Source organism: Mus musculus, chromosome 16 (assembly GCF_000001635.26).
Source record: "Mus musculus strain C57BL/6J chromosome 16, GRCm38.p6 C57BL/6J".
Taxonomy (NCBI): domain Eukaryota; kingdom Metazoa; phylum Chordata; class Mammalia; order Rodentia; family Muridae; genus Mus; species Mus musculus.
The window spans coordinates 17,207,928-17,231,640 of record NC_000082.6 but is presented as its reverse complement, the minus strand read 5'-3'; the positions used below and the strand labels follow the sequence as shown (position 1 = coordinate 17,231,640).

At 47.6% G+C, this 23,713-nt stretch overlaps 1 protein-coding gene across 1 annotated transcript; it reads right to left on the bottom strand.

Annotated features, from left to right (window-relative positions):
- Positions 1-17,658: 17,658 nt before the first annotated feature.
- On the bottom strand, positions 17,659-23,506 carry Rimbp3 (RIMS binding protein 3). The gene has a single exon (NM_001033338.3). The coding sequence runs from the start codon at positions 22,925-22,927 to the stop codon at positions 18,107-18,109; it is 4,821 nt and encodes a 1,606-aa protein (NP_001028510.2). The 5' UTR covers positions 22,928-23,506; the 3' UTR covers positions 17,659-18,106.
- Between the last annotated feature and the right edge of the window lie 207 nt (positions 23,507-23,713).

The window sequence follows — 23,713 nt, the reverse complement described above, 5'->3', positions numbered from 1 at the left end:
ACATGTAATTAATATAGGCTAATAAAAAAATCCAGAGTGAGCCAGGCATGGTGGCGCATGCCTTTAATCCCAGCACTCAAGAGGCAGAGGCAGGTGGATTTCTGAGTTCGAGGCCAGCCTGGTCTATCTACAAAGTAAGTTCCAGGACAGCCAGGGCTATACAGAGAAAGCTTGTCTGGAACACAAAAAACAAAAAACAACAACAACAACAACAAAAAACAGAGTGAAAGGCAGAGCTACAATTGTAAGATTCAGCTGTGCCACCCCTGGGGTAGTTAGGTTAGCTGGTACCTGAGGTACCACTAAGTCAGCACAACCATGTTTATCTTATACTTTTTTACCTTTTTATAACTTTTTTTCATACAATATATGATCATTCTTTCCCCTTCCCCCAGCTCCTACCTACTCAAATCTATACCATTCCACACACACACACTTAAAAAAAAAAAAAAGTCTCACACTGCAACTTTGTCCAGGAACTCTATATATAGACCAAACTGACTTCAAACTCAGAGATCATGCTGGGCGTGGTGGCGCACGCCTTTAATCCCAGCACTCCGGAGGCAGAGGCAGGTGGATTTCTGAGTTCAAGGCCAGCCTGGTCTACGAAGTGAGTTCCAGGACAGCCAGGGCTACACAGAGAAACCCTGTCTCGAAAAACAAAAACAAAAAAAAAAAAAAAAACAAAAAAACTCAGAGATCTTCCTGCTTCTGCCTCCTGAATGCTGGGATTAAAGGTGTGCACCAACAACGTCTCCTGGGCCCTCTTCTCTCTCTTTAAAAAATAAACAAAACCAAAAACCTAATACCACATCCACACAAAAACTTCACAAAATCAGAAACCAAAACAAGCAAAAGACTAAGCCAACATAGTGGCACATGCCATTAGTTCCAGCTCTTGGAAAGCAAAGGCAGGTGGATTGCTGTGAGTTTGAGGCCAGCCTGGTCTACATAAAGAGTTCCAGGACAGCAAGAGCTACATAGTAAAACACTGTCTCAAAAAAAAAAAAAAAAGTGCTTAGACAAAGCAATCTGAAGAAAAAACATGCTAAAACACCATTCAGTTTATATTGTGTTGGTCATCGACTCCTGGGCATGTGGACTGCCCTGAAGTGTGACAAATATTAATCAGTGAGACTCCGTTAGAGAAGACTGATTTTTTTTTCCAATTGCAGATAGCATCTTGGTTAGGGGTGCAAGTTTTTGTGTCCACATCCCCCTCTCTGTAGTGGAACCCCATCTGGCTTAAGCTTGCACAAGCCCTGTGCATGCGGCCACAGTCTGGGCGTTCATATGTGTATCAGTGCTGTTGTATCTGGAGGACACGGATTCCTGGGAACCATCCATCCATCGCCTCTGGAACTTACAGTCTTCCAGCCTTCATTATGAATAGGTTCCAAAGTCCTTAGAGGAGAGTTAGATGAAGACAATCTATTTAGGACTATGTGCTCCAAAATTTCTCACTCTCTATACATTTTCCAGTTGTGGGTCTCTGTGTTAGTTCCCAGGAAGCTTCTCTGATGATGGCTTCACTGATCTGTTGGTACAGCAGAATGTCATTAGGAGTCATTTATTGCTATATCCCCTCGGTCATGACATGGACCTTAAGACCAAGCAGAGAGTGGTTGGTTACTCCTACATCTATGCCACTATTGCACCAGCAAATCTCTTGCGTGGATCATTGTTGTAAGTTGTACAGCTTGTAGCTGGCTCAGTGTTCACCTTTCTTCACTCTCTAGTACCATGAACATTCCATCGGTAGGGATAAAGCTGCTAGGTAGGCAGCAGCCTGACTTCTCCAAGTTTAGTAACATTCATAAGCATTATACTCAACAAAGCAACAGAGCTTTACCCAGCACTTTGTGAAGTCAGCCTTGGCAGTAGCCTGAGATGTTTGGGGGTTTCCATGGGCAAACCTTTGGCCAGTGACTTAACCAGATGTAACCCATTTCCGACACTGGATGTTCCACTTGGTGATGAAAGATGTTTAGCTGGGGCATTGTCCGTCCGTCCCCCATATTTGAGGACTCCATTTAGAGTCCTTTCATATTTGTAGCGTATATTTTAGAAAGCTTCTACAGTAGTTGGTTCCTGTGTGGCCTGTCAAAGGGCTTTTAGTGTTGGTTCTGAGTCTAGCAGTATCCCAGCAGTGTCTGGATACAAAGGAGACTGGAAACCACAAAATTCCCAGACCCTGCTGAAAACGCGGACTATGTTCTGCCTCCCCTGAGCGACATGCCTGGTGCAAGGCAGACTCACAGCCGGACAGTTGTCGTTCCCCATATCTTCTCCCGTATCCTCTCTCTTCTTCACCTCCTCTCACCTTACTCCTTTTACTCTCCATTCTTGTCTCTCCCCTACCATAATAACGTTTTTTATTTCTCCTTTCTTGAGAGACCTTCTCCCTACCCAACTCCCCATGTGGTTATATGGATTGTAATACATATATCAAAGGCTTAAAAGCTAAGATCGAAGCCAGGTGGTGTGGCACATGCCTTTAATTCCAGCACTCAGGAGGCAGAAACAGGTAGGTCTCTGTGAATTTAAGGCCAGCCTGGTCTACATAGATAGTTCCAGGACAGCCAAGCCAAGTTTATACATATAAACTCTATTTGAAGAGGACAAAAAAGCCAACACCTACATATAAAAGAAAGCATACCGTATTTGTCTTTTGGGGTCTGGGTTACCTCACTCATAATATTTCTTCTAGTTCCATCTATTTACTTGTGAATTACAAAAAAATTAGCAGTGGAATAATTTTCCACTGTGTAATTGTACCATGGGTTCATTATCCATCTTTCAGTGGGTGGACATCCAGGCTGTTTTCAGGCTTTGGTGTTGTGAGGAGAGAAGCAGTGAACATTAACTATGGTGATATCCCCTTTGGATATGTGCCCAAAAGTGGCTGGCTGGATCTGTTAGTGTGTTTGCTTGCTTGTTTTTCTTTTTCTGAGACAGGGGTCCTCTGTGTAGCCTTGACTGTTCTGGAACCCATTCTGTAGAATATATAATATGTAATAGTTTGCCTAGACCTTAACAGCTCCATTTGTTGAAAATGCTATCATTTCTCCAGTGTGCATTTTTGGCTTCTTTGTCCAAAATCAGGTGTCTGTAGATGTCTGGGCTTTTGTCTGGGTCTTAGATTTGATTCCATTGATCAACATGTCTGTTTTATGCCAATACCATGCTGTTTTTGCTACTATAACTCTGCAATACAACTTGAAAACTGAAACACTGATACCTTCAGAGGTTCTCTTATTATTCAGGATTGTTTTAGCTATACTGAGGTTTTGGTGTTTCCATACAAAACGGAAAGTTGTTGTTCAATTTACATGAAGAATTGTGTTGGAATTTAGAGGTGGCTGAGTTGAATCTGAAGATTGTTTCCCACAGGATGGCCATTTTCACAATATTAATCTCACTGATCTATGAGCATGAGAGATCCTTCCATTTCCTGGTGTGTTCTTCAATTTCTTTTTTCAGTGTCTTAAAGTTTTCATTATACCAAATTTTCATTTGCTTGATTAGAGTTATCCTCAGACTTTTTAAAAGACTATTGTGAAAGGTGCTTATTCCCTGATTCCTTTCCCCATCTGTTTGTTGTTTCTACATTTGAAGGCTACTGACTGCTATGTTAATTTCATATCCTGCCACTTTGCTGAAAGCATTATCAGCTTTGGACATCTCCAGGTGGAGTCTTAGAGTCTTGCCTCTATAAAATCCTATCATCTGCAAATGAAGATGTTCATACTTCTTTCTCTCCACCCATGTCCCCTCAATGTCCTTTAGCTCTCTCATTGCACTGCCAAAACATCAAATTCCATACTGAATAGGTACGAAGAGCATGGACGGCCTTGCCTCGTTCCTGATTTGAATGGAAATGCTTTTGAGTTTCTTTCCACTTAGATTACTGGTGTTGACTACGGGCTTGCGGTAAACCGCCTTTATTTGTTTATTTATTGCAGTATGTCCCTTATATCCATATTCTCTCCAAGACTTTTATCATGAAGTGGGCTGAGGCTTTACCAAGGTCACTTCTATTTCTATTTTCTTTCAGTCTGTTTGTGTGATGGAGTACGTCTATTGGTTTACATATGTCTAACCACCTTGTGTCTCTGGAAGGAAGTCAATTGGATCAAGGTGAATTATCTTTTTGATATGTTCTTGGATTCAGTTTGCAAGTATTTTATTGAGAATTTTTGCATCTATGTTCATAAAGAAAATTGGTCTGTAATGTTCTTTCTTTGTATGGTTTAGGTAACAGGGTAATAGTGCCTTTGTAAAAAGCTATAGGAAATGTCCCTCCCTTCAGTTTCTAATTTAAAGGATTATTTAAAGACTATTCACATCCATTCTTCTTTGAGGGTCTAGTAGGATTCTGCATTGAATCCTTATGGCCCTGGGCATTTTTGGTTGGAAGACTTTGGATTACTGCTTGGGTTTGTGTGTGTGTGTGTGTGTGTGTGTGTGTGTGTGCTTGCCAATAACTACAATATTCAAGAACCAGTTAGGTATTCATCAATGGCTAAATGGATAAAGAAAATGTGGTGGTGTGAAGGAGATAGCTCAGTTAGTCAAAGGCTGACTCTAGTAAGCTTGTAGACCTGGGTTTGAATCTCCAGCACCCAAGTACCAAGGTGGACAGAGTAGTACACACCAGAACTCCAATACCTCGGAATAAACAAGTGGGTTCCCCTTGAAGCACAGTGGCCAGGTGTTCTAGCTGAATCGATGAGCTCCAAGTTCAGTAACAGACCCTGTCTCAAAGAAAAATAAATAAATAAAAGAGAGAGTGATAAAGGGAGAGACTTCTGCCCTCCACACCCATGTGAATGCACAAATACCCATGTGTACATATAAACACACACACACATATACACACACAAAAGAATATGTGGTAACAGAGAGATGGAGAAAAAGGAAGGAAATGGGTACAAACACATTAGATTATTTAATCATAAAGAAACATGAGTCATAATTTGAGTAGGATATGCTAGCATAGACCTTTAATTCCAGCACTCACAAGACAGACAAGCAGATGTCTGAGCTCAAGACCAGTCTTCTCTACAAAACAAGTTCCAAGACAGCCAGGGCTTCACAGAGAAACCCTGCATCTACATCTTTCTACATCTCCTGTCTCCTCTCCCCAAATACTAGAATTAGAGACAGGAGTTGCCACACTTCTTTTTTATGTTGGGATTGAACCCAAGGCTTTATGTATGCTAGGCAAGCACTTTAAGAACAAACTGCATTTCCAGCTCCTGCGAGTGTGTGCAGCATGTGTGTTCATATGGAGGTCAGAAGACAACACCTGGGATTTGGTTCTCTCCTCCCAGGGATCTCATCCTGTATCCTGTTTATCCACATGAGCACCACTGTGGCAAGTACCACTTCTTCCCTAGTGAAGCTTTTCTTTTTCCAAGACAGGGTTTCTCTGTATAGCCCTGGCTGTCCTGGAACTCACTTTGTAGACCAGGCTGGCCTCTAACTCAGAAATCAGCCTGCCTCTGCCTCCCAAGTGCTGGGATTAAAGGCATGCGCCACCACGTCCCGCTGTGAAGCTTTTCTGAAATCAAAAATTACTTTGTTGGGCAGGCAGGGAGGATAAGCAGGGGAGACCTGGGAAACAGACATTTGAGTAGGAATTGAGGAACTGCCACACTGAGGGCAGCATGCGTAAGGTCCTGAAGGAATACAGGCTCCCAGAAGATACTTGCCAGAGCTGGGAACACGGGCTACCATGATGGGGAGCCCTGCCTAGTACCTGAAGTTCTTCTCCTAGGGTCTATTGAAAGTCACTGAAAGGTTTAAAGCCGGTAAGGTATGAGGAAATGTCTTGCTGTATATTTGTACTCTGTGGAGGAGGGGCGGGGCGCAGGGTAGAGGAATGCATGTGTGGACTGGCAATTGCAGGCCAGAGGACAATTTCAGGGCCATCCCAGGAATACTGTTCACCTCCTTTGAAACAAGGTCTCTCACTGGCCTAGAGCTCACCAATTAAGCAAGTCAGAATAACCAGTAAATTCCTGTTCCCAAGTGCTGGGTTAGAACCACAAGATACCATACCCAACATTTTACATAGGTTCTAGGAGACAAACTCCTCCTCTCAGGAGGAAATGCCATTAGAGCCATAGAGAGCAGCAACATTTACTGATAAGCAAGGTATCAGGGAAAGTAGCCCAGCAGCCTAGGCAGAAGGCAGTGCCACCATCACCAGACAGGTAGGCCAAAAGGATGAGTGAATTCTTCATACTAATAAAAGAGAGTAAGGTACAGCCTCCTGTAGTAGTCCTAACTACTAAAGGCACAAGTGGGATGATTGGCTGTACTTGAAGATTTGAAGCCAGCTTCTTAAAAAAAAAAAAATTTTTTTTTTTTTGTTTTTTCGAGACAGGGTTTCTCTGTATAGCCCTAGCTGTCCTGGAACTCACTTTGTAGACCAGGCTGGCCTCGAACTCAGAAATCTGCCTGCCTCTGCCTCCCGAGTGCTGGGATTAAAGGCATGCGCCACCACGCACCGGGTGAAGCCAGCTTCTTAAAAGAATTTAAAGAAAGAAAATCAAGCTGGGCATTGTGGAGCATGATTTTAATTCCAGCACTCAGTAGGCAAGGAGGGCAGATCTCTAGAAGTTGGAGGCCAGCCTGGTCTATATAGAGAGTTCCAGGCTAGCTTAGGGTGAATAGTGAGACCCTGTCTTAAAACAAAACAAAAACAGAGGGGGGGGGGAGAGAGAGAGAGAGAGAGAGAGAGAGAGAGAGAGAGAGAGAGAGAGAGAGAGAAGTAATTATACAGGTGTTTCCCTTTGTAAGTATACTTAGAGTTATCTTAACAAGCTGGGCAGTGGTGGCACTCAAGATGGGGAGGGAAGGTAGAGGCAGTAGCATGCAGATCTCTGAGTTACGAGTTCAAGGCTAGCCTGGTCTACCAAGCAAGTTCCACGACAGGCAGGATTACAGAGAGAAACAAAAAAACAAACAAAACAGAACAAGTGTGGGGGAGCAGGTGCCCTGTGGGAAGAAAAGACAAAGATTAGGGTGGAAGAGTGGGATTCACAGTGATCCAGCGATACTTAACTTGCTGCGCTTTATTTTATGTTATTTTATTTGTTTTTTTCTAACTGCATAAATAACCTAACCCTAACCCTAACCCTAACCCTAACCCAAACAGGATTTCTCTGTGTAGCCCTGGCTGGCTGTCCTTGAATTTTGTGGACCAGGAACTCAGAGCTCCTCCTACCTCTGTCTCCTGAGTGATGGGATTAAAGGCCTGTGCCACCACCACCACCTCTCCTCACCTTACCCCTTTCTTTTTGTTTTTCCATTTCAGGGTTTCTCTGTGTGGCTCTGGTGCCACCATACTGAATGGTCTCTCAGTGTTGGGGAGTCCCCTGGCTGACTAACAAGTCGCAGTGCTGATGTGCCACAGTGCCTGGTTTTTGTTATTTTAACTTACAAAGTTAAATTAGCATACACAGTATTATATTTCACTTTTTAAAAAAATATTTATTTAATGTGAGTATACTATTGCTGTCTTCACACACACCAGAAGGGGGCATCCCATCCCATTACAAATGGTTGTGATCCATCATTCATGTGGTTGCTGGGACTTGAACTCAAGACCTCTGGAAGAGCAGTCAGTGCTTTTTTTTGTTTGTTTTGTGGGTTTTTTTTTTTTGTTTGTTTGGTTTTTGTTTTTGTTTTTGTTTTTTTCAAGACAAGGTTTCTCTGTATAGCCCTGGCTGTCCTGGAGCTCACTTTGTAGACCAGGCTGGCCTCAAACTCAGAAATCTGCCTGCCTCTGCCTCCAGAGTGCTGGGATTAAAGGCGTGTGCCACCACGCCAGGCGTTGTTTTTTGTTTTGTTTCTGTAGAGGTCACAGGTAGTTTTATTTGTTTGTTTTTTGAGACATGGTCCCTTTATGTAGTCCTGGTTACAGTGGAAGTTGCTATGTAGAGCAGGCTAGTCTTGAACTCATAATCCTCCTGCATTTGTTTCCTCAGTGCTGGGATTAAAGGAGAGTGCCACATGGCAGTTGCAGTCCTTGTTTTTTGTATTTTTTAATCCTTCATGCTGATAATGGTGGTAGTAGTTCATCCTTCATCAGTAACAGATGAGTCTCTCTTTCCTCTTATCCTACCCAGCATTCTCGTACTTACTGATTTATCATGCATATGGGTGTTCTGCTGCATGTGTCTGTGCATGGTTGTGAAGTGCCCTGGAAGGCTAGAAGAGAGAGTGAGCTCTGAGTCTGAGGGTTGTGACATGCCACGTGTGTGTTAGGAATAGAATCTGGGTCCTCCCCTAGAACAGGCAGTGTTGCTGTTAGCTGCTGAGCCATCTCCCCAGGGCCCCCTAGCCTTATTCACCTGATCCTTTAACATGTATAGGTGTTGCACTACTTTAATTCTGGCTGTAAGGAAGCAGAGGCCAGCCTATCTCTGGGAGTTCACACCCAGTTTGGAGAACATAGTGAGCCCCAGGCCAGTTGGGGCTACCCAATGAGGCCCTATTTCTAAATAAGAATTTTTAAAAATGTTTTTTAAAATATTCTATTTTTCTGTCTATTTATTCAGTGGATGCCTATGTGCCACTGCATGTGTGTGGGGGTGAGGGCACCTGTGGAAGTTGGTTCTTTCCCCCACTGTGCAGACCCTGGGAACAAGCTTAGGTTGCCAGGTGGGGGTGGGGGGTATGGTGGGGGGGTGGGGGAGTGGAGAGTAGTAGTAAGGGTATTTGTAGCCGGGTAACAATAACAACCTAAATCCTCAGCCTCTGTTGCCAGGTGCCCTGGAAAGCCACTGACACCCATGGATCGTCTCTGCAAAGCAGCGCCTCCTAAGAGCTCCATAAAGACAGGCTTCTTGCCGGGCGTGGTGGCGCACACCTTTAATCCCAGCACTCAGGAGGCAGAGGCAAGCAGATTTCTGAGTTTGAGGCCAACCTGGTCTACAAAGTGAGTTCCAGGGCAGCCAGGGCTATACAGAGAAACCCTGTCTTGAAAAACCAAAAAGAGAGAGAGAGAGAGAGAGAGAGAGAGAGAGAATGAATTTGTCTGCAGTCACCTTACTGTTCTGAAGACCAGTGAAGTTTTATTTTTATTTTCCACTGTATTTTCAGCTCTTTTTAGAAGGATCGTGAGGCCCCGCTTTCACGGTCTGTATTCGTACTGAAAATCAAGATCAAGTGAGCTTTTGCATTCTGCTCCACGGGAGGTTTCTGTCCTCCCTGAGCTCGCCTTAGGACACCTGCGTTACCTTTTGACAGGTGTACCGCCCCAGTCAAACTCCCCACCTGGCACTGTCCCCGAGCGGGTCGTGCCCGCCCGCATGCGCGGGACAGACGCTTGGCGCGCCAGAAGCGAGAACCCCTCGGGGCTCGCCCCCACCCCCCCGCCGCCTCACCGGGTCAGTGAAAAAACGATGAGAGTTTTTTTTTTTTTTTTTTCTTAAATATACATTATTTAAGGGCTGGTGAGATGGCTCAGTGGGTAAGAGCACCCGACTGCTCTTCCGAAGGTCCAGAGTTCAAATCCCAGCAACCACATGGTGGCTCACAACCATCTGTAACGAGATCTGATTCCCTCTTCTGGAGTGTCTGAAGACAGCTACAATGTACTTACATATAATAAATAAATAAATCTTTAAAAAAAAATATACATTATTTAAGTATCTGGGGCCGGAGAAATGGCTCAGTGGTTAGGAGCACTGACTGCTCTTCCAGAGGACCTAGGTTCAATTCCCAGCAACCACGTGGCAGCTCACAGCTGTTTGTAACTCCAGCTCCAAGGAATTCAGATACCTTCACACAGAGACCCATGCAGGCAAAATACCAATGAACATAAAATAAATATTATTATTAATAACAATAAAATAATAAATCCTTAGCTGGGCAGTGGTGGCACATGTCTTAGATTCTAGCACTTGAGAGACAGAGGCAGGCAGATTTGTATGCATTTCAGGCTAGTCTGGTCTACAGAGCTAGTTCCAGGACAGCCAGGGATACACAGAAAATCTTTGTCTGGAAGAGAGAGAGAGAGAGAGAGAGAGAGAGAGATTAAAAAAAAAAACCAAAAGAACAGAACAATCAAACAACCCCCCCCAAAAAAAAAGAACCCAAGAAACAAAAACAGGAACAAGAAAAACTATTTTATTTATTTATTTATTTATTGACCGAATCTCCCTATACGGTCTCAGTGCCCCAGGTCTTTGCACAAGCGGGGTCTATCTTCAGGATGCTATGATCCAGGGGCAAGGATGAGTAATGTAGAGGGCAGTTTCTTCCAGAGGTAAGAATGAGAGCCAGAGCCTGGCATGGTGGCGCACACCTTTAATCCCAGCACTTGGGAGGCAGAGGCAGGCAGATTTCTGAGTTCGAGGCCAGCCTGGTCTTCAGAGTGAGCTCCAGGACAGCCAGGGCTACACAGAGAAACCCTGTCTCGAAAAACCAAAAAAAAAAAAAGAGAGAGCCAGAAGCTTTTGTTTCTGTGGGCACCCCATGGGTTCAAATTCTAGCCATATTGTTGACCAACCAGTTGCCTCAGAACTGATATCTGTGGTTTTCCCACCTCTAAGACAGGAATAAATAGTTGTTTACTTCTTAGGCTAGGGTGAATGTGAGAAAATCAGGCAGGCAGACATACGCTTGACAGTCTCCACACACAGCTGTGTAAAGAGGTGAACATAGAGGGTATTCCAGGATAAAGAGGGTACAAGGTTAGGCCAGAAGCCAGGTCCCTACCAGAGGTCCCTTCTCAGCAGCTGAGAGGACAGAAATAGTAAAAACAGCTTTCAGTCTGCACTGGATTGAGGGTCCTAGAGCACCAAGAAACTCCTGGGGGCTGGGAGCTGAGCAAGAGCAGTTGGGAGAAGCCATGAAACGTCCAATCTCAACCTTGCCCCATCACCAGGGTCTGATGGGTCTCATGTGGCAGTGGGGGAAGGGGCTATCTCCTCGCCTGGCCAGGATACCAGGAAGCCCCAGGGGCTGGGACTAGAGCCTTGGTCATAATCACAAGAGAGACTGGGCCTATTGCAGCTCTTATCTGGCCTGACCTTGTGGAGGCTGACCACTCCCAGCTTCTGGAAAATGTGGCCCTCTGCCCTCTCTGAGGCCTCTTTCTCCCGGGGTGGGCCCTTAGCACCTGGTTCTACCCCTTGGCCCACCATCTTGAAGTGCTTTTTCCAGCCAGCCAGCCCTCAGCCCCACTCCCACCCCCATCTGTCTCTCAGAAATCTGTCTCCACCTGGAGTCCCTCAGGCACCTCTGACTCAGCAGGCAGGATTTGCTCTAGGCCCCCTCCTAGGTCTGTTGCTAAGCCCAGGACCTTGTTGCCCAAGTCTTAGCTGCCGCCACTCCCTGTCCCCTCCCCCCACCGGCCCTACCAATTTGAATTCCTCACCCTCCCTCGCCCCTGTTCTTTCCCCTGCGTGGGGGGGAGGAATCTTCCAGATAACAAGAGGGCAAAGGGACACACCTGGTTTCAGACCCAGGCCCTACTACCAACTTGCTGGACGACCTTGGCAGATGACCTCTGCTCTCTGAACCTCAGAGTTTTTCAAATCTGTAAAAGTTGAGCTGCACAGAACTCTGAATAAGGCTGTTCAGAGCAGGAAAATGTGAGCTAAACCACAAGGTTAGGGTTCAGGGCAAGGCAGTCCCAAAGGGCACCTAGAAGCCAGTGCTTTCTTTTGGTGGTCTCAGTCACAAGTAGGTTGATCCTTTCCTAAGGTACCATACCTGTTCTGTGCCACAGCCAGCCGTATATGTTGACAGTAAGGGTTAAGGCAGTTGGTTGGGGGAGATACTAGAGTAATCCAGTGGCTGGTTTTTACACCTGGGACTGTTCTAGCCTGTAGGAAGATAGTTAACTGCAGGTAGGACAGAGAGAGACAGTTTCCCAACGAGACAGCAAAGGACAAGGTTTTGTTTCTTTTTCTTTCTTTCTTTCTTTCTTTCTTTCTTTCTTTCTTTCTTTCTTTCTTTCTTTCTTTCTTTCTTTCTCTCTTTCTTTCTTTGTTCTTGTTCTTTTTTTCTTTCTTTCTTTCTTTCTTTCTTTTTTTTTTTTTTTTTTTTTTGAGACAGGGTTCGCTGTGTAGCCTTGTCTATCCTAGAACTCACTAGCTAGACCAGGCTGGCTTGAACTCACAAATATCTGCCTGTCTCTACCTTCTGAGTGCTGGGATCAAAGATGTGTGCTGCTATGCCAGGCCTTAGGACAAAGTTTTTTGAGACATAGTCTTTTTTTTTTTTTTTTTTTTTTTTTGGTTTTTCGAGACAGGGTTTCTCTGTATAGTCCTGGCTGTCCTGGAACTCACTTTGTAGACCAGGCTGACCTCGAACTCAGAGATCCACCTGCCTCTGCCTCCCAAGTGCTGGGATTAAAGTCGTGCGCCACCACGCCCGGCTGAGACATAGTCTTATATAGACCAGGCTATCTTCAAAACCAGATTTGTAGCTTAGGCTACCCATCAACTTTTGATCTTTGCACTTCCCAAGTATTGACATTATAAGGAAACTTTTGAAGAAGTTGAAGTGATCTAGCTGAGGCCTCCTGGCAGACGGGAGGCCATGATTTTTTTTTTTTTTTTTTTTTGGTTTTTCGAGACAGGGTTTCTCTGTAGAGCCCTGGCTGTCCTGGAACTCAGAAATCCACCTGCCTCTGCCTCTCAAGTGCTGGGTTAAAGGCGTGCGCTACCATGCCCGGCTGGAGGCTGTGTTTTAAAGCATTACATTTATGTGTGTACACACATGCACACATTCTACAATATGCATGTGAACACAGGACAGGAGTCAGCTATCTCTACAAGGTCTGGAGATTTAACTCATCAGCCTTGGTAGCAACCACCTTCATCCACTGGGCCATCTCATTGGTCCTCTTAGAAGGCCATATTAGAGCAATAACTCAAGTTGAGAGTCAAATAAGAAACTCCTGGGGGTGGTGAGAAACTCAGCAGTCAAGAAAGAGGACATTTCTTTCAGAGGGCCTGAGTTTGATTCTTTGAAGCCTCCGGGAGCTCCAGCCTCTGGGGCTCTGATGTCTTTAGCATCTGTAGGGTCCTCCATTCACGCTCACATAGCCACACACATATATATGCCCAACTTCACTTAAAAAAATTCGCCAGGCATGGTGGTGCACACCTTTAATCCCAGCACTCAGGAGGCAGAGGCAGGAGGATTTCTGAGTTCGAGGTCATCCTGGTCTACAAAGTGAGTTCCAGGACAGCCAGGGCTATACAGAGAAACCCTGTCTTGAAAAAACAAAACAAAACAAAAAAACCAAAAACAAACAAAAAAAATCAAAATTCTATGTATGGGTGATTGTTCTTTTTTTTTTTCTGCATGTATGTATGCACCACATTTGTGCTTGGAAGGTCAGAAAAGGTTACTGGACCCTTGGAACTGGGGTTATAGATGGTGTTATGATCTCCCATGTGGGTGCTGGGAGTTGAACCCTGGTCTTCTGGAAGTGCAGCCAGTGCTATTAACTATCTCTGTAGCCTCCACAATTGATTTTTACTTATTGTATTTATTTAGTTATTTTTGTTTCTTGAGACAAGGTTTCTCTGTGCAGCCCTGGCAGCCCTGGGACTCATTCTGTAGACCAAACTGTCCTCAAACTGAGGATCCACCTGCCTCTGCCTCCTGTGTGTCGGGATCAACACTGATGATCTACTGAAGAGGGTGATCGTACCCTTTTATTTCTTCTGCCTTTACTTCCTGAATACTGGGGTTGCTTGGTTGGGCCCCAAATAATGTCTGCCTATCCCGGCATCCCACCTGTGTATTCATCAGCTTTCTCTGTCTTTCCATTGCCCTGTTTCTTTCAGTCTATTTTGTTTGTTTGTTTGTTTCAAGACAGGGTTTCTTTGTGTGTAGCCCTGGCTGTCCTGGAACTCAATCTGAAGACCAGGCTAGCCTCGAACTCAGAAATCCACCTGCCTCTGCCTCCCAAGTGCTGGGATTAAAGGCATGTGCCACCACTGCCCGGCTAGTCTATTTTTAAAAATTACTCACTACCATTTCCTATGAGTACTGGGATTTAAGATTTCTGGGTGTGAGAAGAGTCTAGCTTGGTATTTGGCTGGGCAGGCCCCACACTTGCTTCTAGTTCTTTTGTGAAAACGACTCCATGGGTTTGTGAGGCACATTCTAGGTTCCTCCAGTGGGGGAGGGGGTGCCTGCTCAGTAGGTGCTGCCAAACCTCATGACCTAAGTCACAAGTCAGGATTCTGGGGCCCACATGAAAGGATTGTCCGCTCCACAGATCGTTCTCTGACCTGTGAGTGCTTTTGTCCTTCCCCAGTAAACAAACGTTTTGGGGAGAGGGGACAAAGACGGCTGGGTTCCAGGCCTTTAGGGTTTAAAAAAAATGCTATTTTCTTGGCACGAGGTCTTACAAGGCAAACATGACCCCAAAAGATCTGCCCAGATGACATGTTGAGAAATAGGAAAAAAAATGGGGGGCCCAGGCCAGTTGGGGGTGAAAGCCGCAGGAGACTCGTGCCAGTGGGGGTGAGAGGGTGTGGCAAGACCTGAAAGCACCCTGAGGCAGTGTTTTAAAGGAAGTTGGAAAGAGTTGAGTGGGTGATGGGCTTTATAGTCTTGTAAATTTAATTGCACTTTATAAAATGAAAAATGGGAGTGGAAGTGGTGAGATTCTAGAGATCTGTAGAAAATGTTTAAAGGACTGGAGAGATAGCTCAGGGGTTAAGAGCACTAACTGCTCTTCCGAAGGTCCTGAGTTCAAATCCCAGCAACCATATGGTGGCTCACAACCATCTGTAATGCTATCTGATGCCCTCTTATGGAGTGTCTAAAGGCAACTACAGTGTACTTACATATAATAAATAAATAAGTCTTTAAAAAAAGTGTTTAAAAAGTGGGCAGTGGTGGTGCACGCCTTTAATCCCAGCATTTGGGAGGCAGAGGCAGGTAAATTTCTGAGTTGGAGGCCAGCCTGGTCTACCAAGTGAGTTCCAGGACAGCCAGGGCTACACAGAGAAACCCTGTCTCAAAAAACCAAACAACAACAACAAAAAAGATAAAAAGTGTTTAAAAATGGCTCCGTGGTGGTGGCGGTGGTGGTGGTGGTAGAGGGGCACCCCTTAAATCCCTCTGCACATGGGAGGCAGAGGCAGGCAGATCTCTGTGGGTTTGAGGTTAGCCTGGTATATAGAGTGAGGTCTTGGACAGCCAGGCTACACAGAGAATCCTTGTCTGGAAACAAACAAACAAACAGAGAAACAACAAAATTCAAGGTGGTTAATATGGTGGCTGTTAAAGGAAGTGGGCAGGGCAGAGAGCCTTCAGCTAGACAAGCGTATTGTGCACTTCTCTAACCCCAGGGCCGAGAACCAGAAGTTCAAGGCCAGCTTGTGCCTCACAGAGTTTGAGTTTAATCTGGTACACATTAATAAAAATTTTAAATTAGCCATAGAGGTGGTGGCACACACCTTCAATTCCAGTATTCAGGAGGCAAACATAGGTGGATCTCTGAGTTTGAGGACAGCCTGGTCTATAGAGACAGCTAAAGTTACACAGAAAAAAAACCCTGTCTTAAAAAACAAAAAAAAATAACAAAACAAAATTAGGGTACTTTTTTAACATGCTAGGAATCAAACACAGGCCTTGCACATTCTAGGCAAATGGTTCACTTCTAAGCTATATCCCTAATTCCTGAGATAGAGAATTTTATACTTTGGTTAGTTTCTACATCTTAATTTTATTTTTATAGGATTTATGAGTATTTGAGTGTTTTACTTACATGTATGTAGTAGCACTATGTGTGCCAGGTGCCACAGAGGGCAGAAGAAAGCATTCGATGCCCTGGATCTGGAGTTCTAGGCAGCTGTGAGCATCTATGTAGGATTGAAACCTGGGGTCTTCTGGAAGAGCAGTCAGTGCTTCCAGTCAATGGGTTGTCTCTCTAGCACCTTTGAATGGGGGCATGAGGGAGTGTGGCAGGGTCTCTCTCTGTGGCCCTGGCTATCCTTTAGTCTTTAGATGAGGGGTCCTCAAACTGAGATCCACCTGCCCCTTGCCTCCTGAGAAGTCAGATTAAAGGCATTTGCCACTATGCCCAGTGTTTTGTTTTGTTTTTCTTTTAACCCTTATTTTGTGTGTGTTTGTATATGGGCCTATGAGTTCCATGGTACCTGTGTGGAGGTCAAAGGACAACTTGAGTTGGTCCTCTCCATCAACAATGTGGGTTTTGGAGACTGAACTCAAATCTTCAGGGTTGTCTGCAAGCACCATTACATACTGAACTATCTTATCAGCCCCAGTTTATACAGTAAAACAAAACAAAACAAAACAAAAAAACCATTTGTAGGGCCTGTAAGATGGCTTAGCTGGTAAAAGGCACTTGCCAATAAGCCTGAAGTCCTGAGTTTGATCTTTGGGATCCACACAGTGGAAGGGGAGAACTGACTGCCACAAGTTGTCCTCTGACACCACACATACACAATGATATGTGTACAGGAACATATGTATAAATACAAATGCCCTATTAAGTAAAAACAATTGTGAAAGGTGTTGTTCTCAATTGCTATGGATTAAGAGAAAAGGTTCGCTGGGCATGGTGGCACACGCCTTTAATCCCAGCACTTGGGAGGCAGAGTCAGGCGGATTTCTGGGTTCAAGACCAGCCTGGTCTACAAAGTGAGTTCCAGGACAGTCAGGGCTATATAGAGAAACCCTGTCTCGAAAAAACAAAACAAAACAAAACAAACAAACAAACAAACAAAAAAAGAGAGAGAGAAAAGGTTCTACCTGCCCTCCGGAGTTGGACATGAAGTCCAGCAAGGTGAGCTGGTCTCTGTGCCCTCCTCTGATTAGCTGCAGAGCCAGTCTGAGCTTGTTCCTCAAGGGTCATAGAGACTGGTAGGAAAGGACAATGACCTCCAGTTTACCGGATGCTGGGTGGATTTCCTCTCCACTCTACAACCTCAGCTCTCCAGCATTGAATGAGTGGAGTTTCAGGTGACTCCACTCTGGCTTTCCATGTCATTTTTAAACCTTTTGAGGGGCTCCCAGCAGTTCCTTTCTCCTTCCCACTTTCAGATAGTAGCCTTCAAGTCCAAGTTAACCTCCTTGCTGGAACAGCTGGTGGACAGCTCAATATTTTGGCCCCAGGGGGCTTCCAGTTGTCTTTGGCTACACTCTAGAAGGCAGAGTTCTCTGTTGTATCTGAGGGGAGAAGCGGGAAGTCCCAACCTCCCTGTTCACTAGCCTGGAGAGCCCTGAAAGACCATGGGAGGTGGTGGCTCTTGGTTGTCACACAACCTTGGACATGACCAGTCTCCTTCAAATTGCCGTAGGCTCTTCTGTAAAGCATACAGGAAATACTTTCCCAAGGGGATCCCTTACAAAGCATCATGGGAACACCAGCAGTTCCTGGAGTAGGCCCCGTAGCCTAGAGGCACTGACTCTGCCTTACAGTACAGAGCTTCAGCTCTGCCTCTAAAGAGGCTAAAGCTCTCCTACCTCATTCACCTTAGCTGGAACAGCCTGCCCTGAGCAAGGCTCACCCTACAGTGACAATATACCTCCCGTCCTTTCAGGAAAATGCTCCTGCCACCATTCCACATCCACTGGACAGAGGGGAACAGAGAGGAGGTAGGCTCCTATTTCCCTTGGCCATGCTTTAACTCCCGAAATATTCTTTTTCTATGAACATTTTAATGAGGGTTGAACATAAAATAGAAAAATAGCATTTTCTGATTGCTTTTTCTTTTTAAATTTTCTTGAGACTTTCATACAGGCAATGGATGGATAATGTTAACCTGCTAACGAAAACATACTGACCACAGAAAAAGGCATCTCTAATACCCATCATGGTTATCCGTGTCTTTGAAATAGCCTATCAAACTCTCAGGGGTTGGCTGGTTTACTTTTCTTTGGGGAACAACTCAGATTTAAGTCCTGCTGCTGTTGGTTACTAGGACAACATCTGAGGACTGTTGTCAGTTTCAGGTGATGTTGCCTGGAGCCAGTGTTGCTTACGGTGGCTAGGGAGGAGGGATACTGTGTGAAAATTCATGTGCTTGCTTCTGTTTCCAAGGGGTGTTGGGCCACCGGATGCCACTACCCTCCAAGGGAGTCGTGCTTACTCTCCATGGACAGGCAAGTCATCCAGCAGGTGGGCTGGGACCAGGCCCCTGTGTCCACCATACTCACCATAGTAGAATCCCTTATCATCCACAGGCCCATAAACTGTGACTACATCTCCAGCTCTCAATACCAGCTTGCCCTTTGCCTGGACCCCTGCTCTACCATCCCTGGGATCGTAGTCCAGAGCTGCCACCATTGTCTTTGGGGTCCACAGTGTGGGTGTTCTGGAGTTCCCTTGAGGCATGTAAGATCCCTGGGAATTGGTTAGACCCTCCAAGTCTTCACGTTGAGTCTCAGAAAGCAGATGGCCTTGTGCTGGCAGATGCCACCTCCCATCAGTCTGTTGTGTGCCCACCTCTACCTCAACTACCAGGTGCCCGGGGATTTTGCCCAGGTGTCCATTGCACTCTCCGTGGTAGAAGCCATGGAGATCCAGTGAACCCCATACCCTCAGCAGCTGCCCTTTCTGGAAGGCCAGCTCTTCTTCTGCAGCTTCTGAGTTGACAGATATTACAAGGGGGCTATGGTCAAAGAGGGCCAGGAAGACCCTGACTGGATTGTTTGCGTCAGTCTCCAGCTGGTCTGGGCTACCACTTGTCATCTTAATGACTTTGTTGGTTGGTGCTGGGCATAGCACTGAGCACTCTCTCTTGCTTCCGGGAGTCCCTTGTCTCTGTCCATTTTGGGACTTGTTCTTTCTTTGCTCTGGCTTCTCTGTGCCCTGAGAATCCAAACACAGGGCCTCCTTCTCCTCAAAAACATGATGGAAGTCAGCTGGTTGGCACTGGCTGGAGCCTTGCTGGTGAGGTGGGACCATCGGGGCATATTGATTTTGAAGAAGGGCTTTCTCAAGGCCAGGCTTCTCCCAACAACGTATTTTTCCATGTCCAATTTCTGAGGAGAGATGGACAAATCCTGGAGCAGGACTCCCACTGATGCATATGTGTGGGGCATGTCCTTCCTCTACCCCAGACTGGCCAAAGAGAAGAGGTGGCTTGTGGTTCTGGGGACTCTTCTGAAAGGACAGGTCCTTCTCGTAGCCCTTCCAGGCTTCTGTGGGCCCCTGAGCTTGGCTATTTGTTCCATCTGAGCTCAGGCTGGACAGTGACAAATGCTTCCTTGGATGTTCTTCAGGGAATGCTTCTAGAAACTTCGCCTGGGGCTCCCCACAGTTTCCAGGGCCACGAGGACTGGACTTGGCACCCAGAGAAGCTTGTACCAGCTTCTGGTGACAGACAGGGAAAGGGTTACCATCTGTGTAGTTAAAGGGAGGAGCTCCTAGGAATGGGCAGCAGGAGAAGAAGTCCTCGGGGATTTGAGCCGGTACTGAATCCAGAGACTCGCCATACAGTGACATGGTTCTCACTGAAACCTTCTGGCAGGATAGGGGAACCTGAAGCTGAGAAAATTCCAACAGGGTGTTTCCAGCAGTGGCGTCGGCAACTTCGGTCACCTTGAAGCCATCTACATACACAGCATAGCCAGTGACCTGCACTCCATTGGAGGACCCAGCTGAGTCTATGGTCACAGGGAGCCAACTGACCACTAGGACACCCGGAGAGGCATGGTGTTCCACCAGCACATCCAGAGGGGGGTCAGGGGGACCTGCTAAAGGTGTATCAAAAGTTAGAGTGGAGGACGTTGTTTCCCAGAGCACCTGTAGTAGGTCCCTAGGTAGCTGTACCCCCACCCTCACCCGGTAACACGTGCCAGGATGTAGGCCTTGAAAGGTGTAGTGGTTCACACCTGAGGGAGTCAGGATATGCTCTTCATCATCTAGGTACACCACATGCGGATATCTATTGCTGCCAGAGGCCCAGGTAATGGTGGCGGAGGTAGCCGTGACATTCTGCAGCTGTAGTTCCATGGGGGCCAGACAGAATGCGCCTTTGGCCTCCAGGAGGGGTCTGGAGAAGCTCTGCTCCTCCAAGCTTGATTTCAAGCCCAGCCAACAGGCTTCTGTCTTGGTTTTCAAACTCTCTGCTGCCATATCTGTCTTAGAGTCTACCCTTCCTACCTGACACAGACCTCTCTCCTGTACTTCCCCAAGTAATAAGCTGCCTTTCTTCAAGACTTTGCTGTGCCCAGCTGGTAGTGCAGTGGGACCAATGTCAGGGGACTTGAGGAATAGGTGGTTCAGAATAGGGCTTCCTGAAATCGGTTCCACTAAGTTGGAGGGGACTAGCCCTCGCTGCCCATTCACAAGCTCCCCTTCATAGAAGCCATCCTCATCCATGTCCCCAAAAACATAGACATAGTCCCCAGCTGTGAGGGGCAGCTTGCCTTGACAATGCTCACTAGGCCCTTCAAATGGATTGTAGCTAGATCTAGCCAAGAAGAGCTTGAGCTTGGGAATGATGGGAGCCTCAAGGCTCCTCATTTCCAGGGGAGTGGACATACTGTCTGGTTCTAAATCATCCACTTCACTTGCTGTGTCCATGTCCAAAGAAAGGCAAGATGGCACTGTAGCCCACATGGACTCTACCTCTGAGGAGGAATTTGACTGTGAACTGGTTTTCTTGGCTTGCGGTTTGGAGTCCAGAGACTGACTAGTTGAATTTCTGTCTGACACTTGGGGGCCAGCAGCTGGTTCCTCAACGATAACTGGATTCTCCTGCTGGGAGAGACAAGCAGGAGGCTGTATGTCCCTGGTAGGCAAAGGTAATACACGTTCTTCAGATTTTGTTTTGAACGTGGGTCTCCCGCTATCCCTGGCTTGGGACTCTGAAGCTTGGGTGGTCTCTGATGTCTCTGAGGGGTGGCCAGGCTGAAATTGCAACCCCTGCATCTCTTTCCCGGAAGTCCTAAGGTCACTTAGGGCTTTATTCTTGTAGTGCTGCAGCTGCTGCCGCCTGTCTTGCGCATATCCCTCTTGTTGCAGCAGCTGCTCAGCCAGCAGGCTAGTGGCTTCGAGTTCCTGCCTCTGCCTCGTGTGACTTTGCTGCCGGGAAACATTGCTGTTCTCATCTGCCATCTTCTTCATCCAGTTGGCCAGGGCCTGCAGCCGTGCATTCTCCTCTGACAGCCTGGCGCCTTTGTGCAGCGCGGCCTGCAGTTGTGCCTCTGTCTCCTCGTAGCGCCGCTCAGCTGCGGCTGCCTGAACGCTCAGTTCCTCGCATTCCCGCCGCTGTAAACCCAACTCGCGTTCCAGCGCCTGCACCTGGTGCCGAGTTATCTCCGAGGGTGTGCTGGGTCTGCCCGCGTCTGCCCAGGCGCCTGCTTTACTCTGATGTAGAGTCAACTGTCTTTGCAGGCGCAGCACTTCCCGCTGAGACTCACGCTGCAGCCGGTCCAAGTCACTGATGTTGCACCATTGCGCGCACGTGGCGCCCTCTTCAGGATGCGAGGAGCTGCCAAGGTCCGCGGCGATGCGCGCCTGCAGCAGGTGGCACTCCCGCCTCAATGCTTCGATCTGTAGATCCTTGGCTTGCAGCGCGCCAGCCTGTTCTGACAGGTCCTGAGCACGCTGGCAGGTAAACACTTGGCTCAGGTCCAGACCTTCGAGGCTCTCACCTGGCACTGGAGCACTCATGGCCCTCAGATTGGTCTCCTGAAGCTTGCGGGCCCTGTCTTCAAGGCGCTGAGCGAGATCGGTCAGCTCTGCGTGCTTCACCTTGAGCCATTTCACTTTCTCTCCTGCCTCCTCGGAGAAGCCTTTACGCCGCAGATGCAAGTTTTCTTCGCGCAGGTCACAACAGCGGCGAACCAGCACCTGCAATGCCTCGGCCAGCTCCGAGTTCTGCCTCACCAGTTCCTGGTAGTCCAGACCCGGAGGCGAGGAGGTCGAGGCTTCGCAGGGCTTGTTCTCGGAGCTTTCTTTCTGCAGGTCATTAGGTTTCCTATGTATTGATGGTAGCTGAGGCGGCGGCTGGGGACTGGAGGTGTCTGGAATAGACGCGCTGGTCGCAGGGGCCCTTACCTCGGATTCAGAAGCCTGGGAGCAATTCAGTGTGTTGTCCAGTGAGCAGGAATGTGCTGTTGCCAAAGATTCGAGGGAGCCGGCGCGCGTGGGCAGCAGGTCGTTTGGAGAATGAACCCGGACGCCAGTGTTCAGGCTTTCGAGGGATCCGAGTCGACGAGCAGGCTTTGGGGTGCCACCAGTGTTACTCTGGGCTTCTAGGGGCGGCTCTTCCAAGGAATGCGTGGCTTGGGGGTCCGCGGGTCCCGGTAAAGCCGGCTGCCAGCGGAAGTGCTCTAGGATGTATTTAAGGAATAGCTGGCGCTCCACGTCTAGCGCCGCCTGCAGGTGGCGGATGCGCGCGGCTTGTTCGCCGTCGGTCTCCCAGCGCAGCAGCGCCAGCACTTCCTGCAGGCGACAGCGGCATTGTGCCGCGGAGGCTTCGGATGCCCCTGAGCGGCTGCAGTAACCACGGTTCACTAGCTCCTGGGCCAGCTGACGCTGAAGCTCCCTTGCCTGGCGCAATACAACATCGCGCTCCTGGTGTAGCAACTGCTGCAGCTGCCGCATCTCTGCCTCCTTCCAGCGCAGCAGCTGCCGGATCTCGGCCTCACGCTCGCGCTGCACCTCCTCCTGCAGCTGCCGCAGCTCCCGGAGGCGTCGTGCCTCCCACTTGGAGCGCAGATGGTCAGCCAGCTGCTGCCGCTCCTGCTCAGCCGACTCCCGCAGCTGGCGCGTCTGGGTAGCGAAACGCCTCCGTTCCGACCGGCCGCGCGCGCGCTCGCCCTCCAGCTCTGCCCGTAGTTTTTCTAGCTCTCGTCTCTGCTCCTCCAGCACTGCGGCCGCTGGGCCGGGGCTGCTTGGCTTCTTGGGCGACGCGCGGCCACCACCCAAGGGGGTGGGTGAGTCCTTTGTCATTGTGGCCGCAGCCCGGCAAGAAGCCAGAGAGATAGTTTGGTATTGGTAGGCCAGTTAGCCAACGGCCTCCGCCCCCGGCCGCTGCCAACCGCCCCACGCGCCCCTTCCGGCGCCCCTAGGTGCCCTCCGCGCGCCTCTTCCGCCTTGGGGGCGATCTCCCTTATAACCTGTCGCCTCCCCACAGATTGAGTGCCTTTCGCTTCTTCCTAAACTCCTGAGACCCCTTTCAAACTAGCCTCTGAACTTCCCCGGATACCCCGGGCATATTTCGGAGCCCACACATATCTGCTTTAGGGCTTTTGTGACCTGTTCCACTTTCGCCCTGGCAGTGTGCAATCCTTTCCAGAATTAGATCCCCAGTAGGGTTCCTAGATGATCGCTGATCCTGGGCCTGAGTAAAAATGGATTCTGGTCAGATCTCACCTGGCTCTACTAGGGTTTCTGGTCGAGTTTTGAAATTAGGTAAACTTCTTACAAGATCTGCTTAAATTTGTGGTTGAGCTCTGAGCCCTAAGTGGCTATAACTCCTCTGTTCCTACGCAGGACCCAACATGCTAAGCCTTTTCTTTGTTCTTTTTCTTTTCTTTTTTCTTTTTGGTTTTGTTTTTTTGTTTTTTGTTTTTTTGTGTTTTTTTTTTGTTTTTGTTTTTGTTTTTGTTTTTTTTGAGACAGCGTTCCTCTGTGTAGCCCTAGCTGTCCTGGAACTCACTCTGTAGACCAGGCTGGCCTCAAACTCAGATATCCGCCTGACTCTGCCTCCCAAATGCTGGGATTAAAGGCCATCAC

Excerpts from the sequence above, each read along its gene's own strand:
- Rimbp3 (NM_001033338.3), bottom strand. The coding sequence starts at position 22,927 with ATGACAAAGGACTCACCCACCCCCTTGGGTGGTGGCCGCGCGTCGCCC.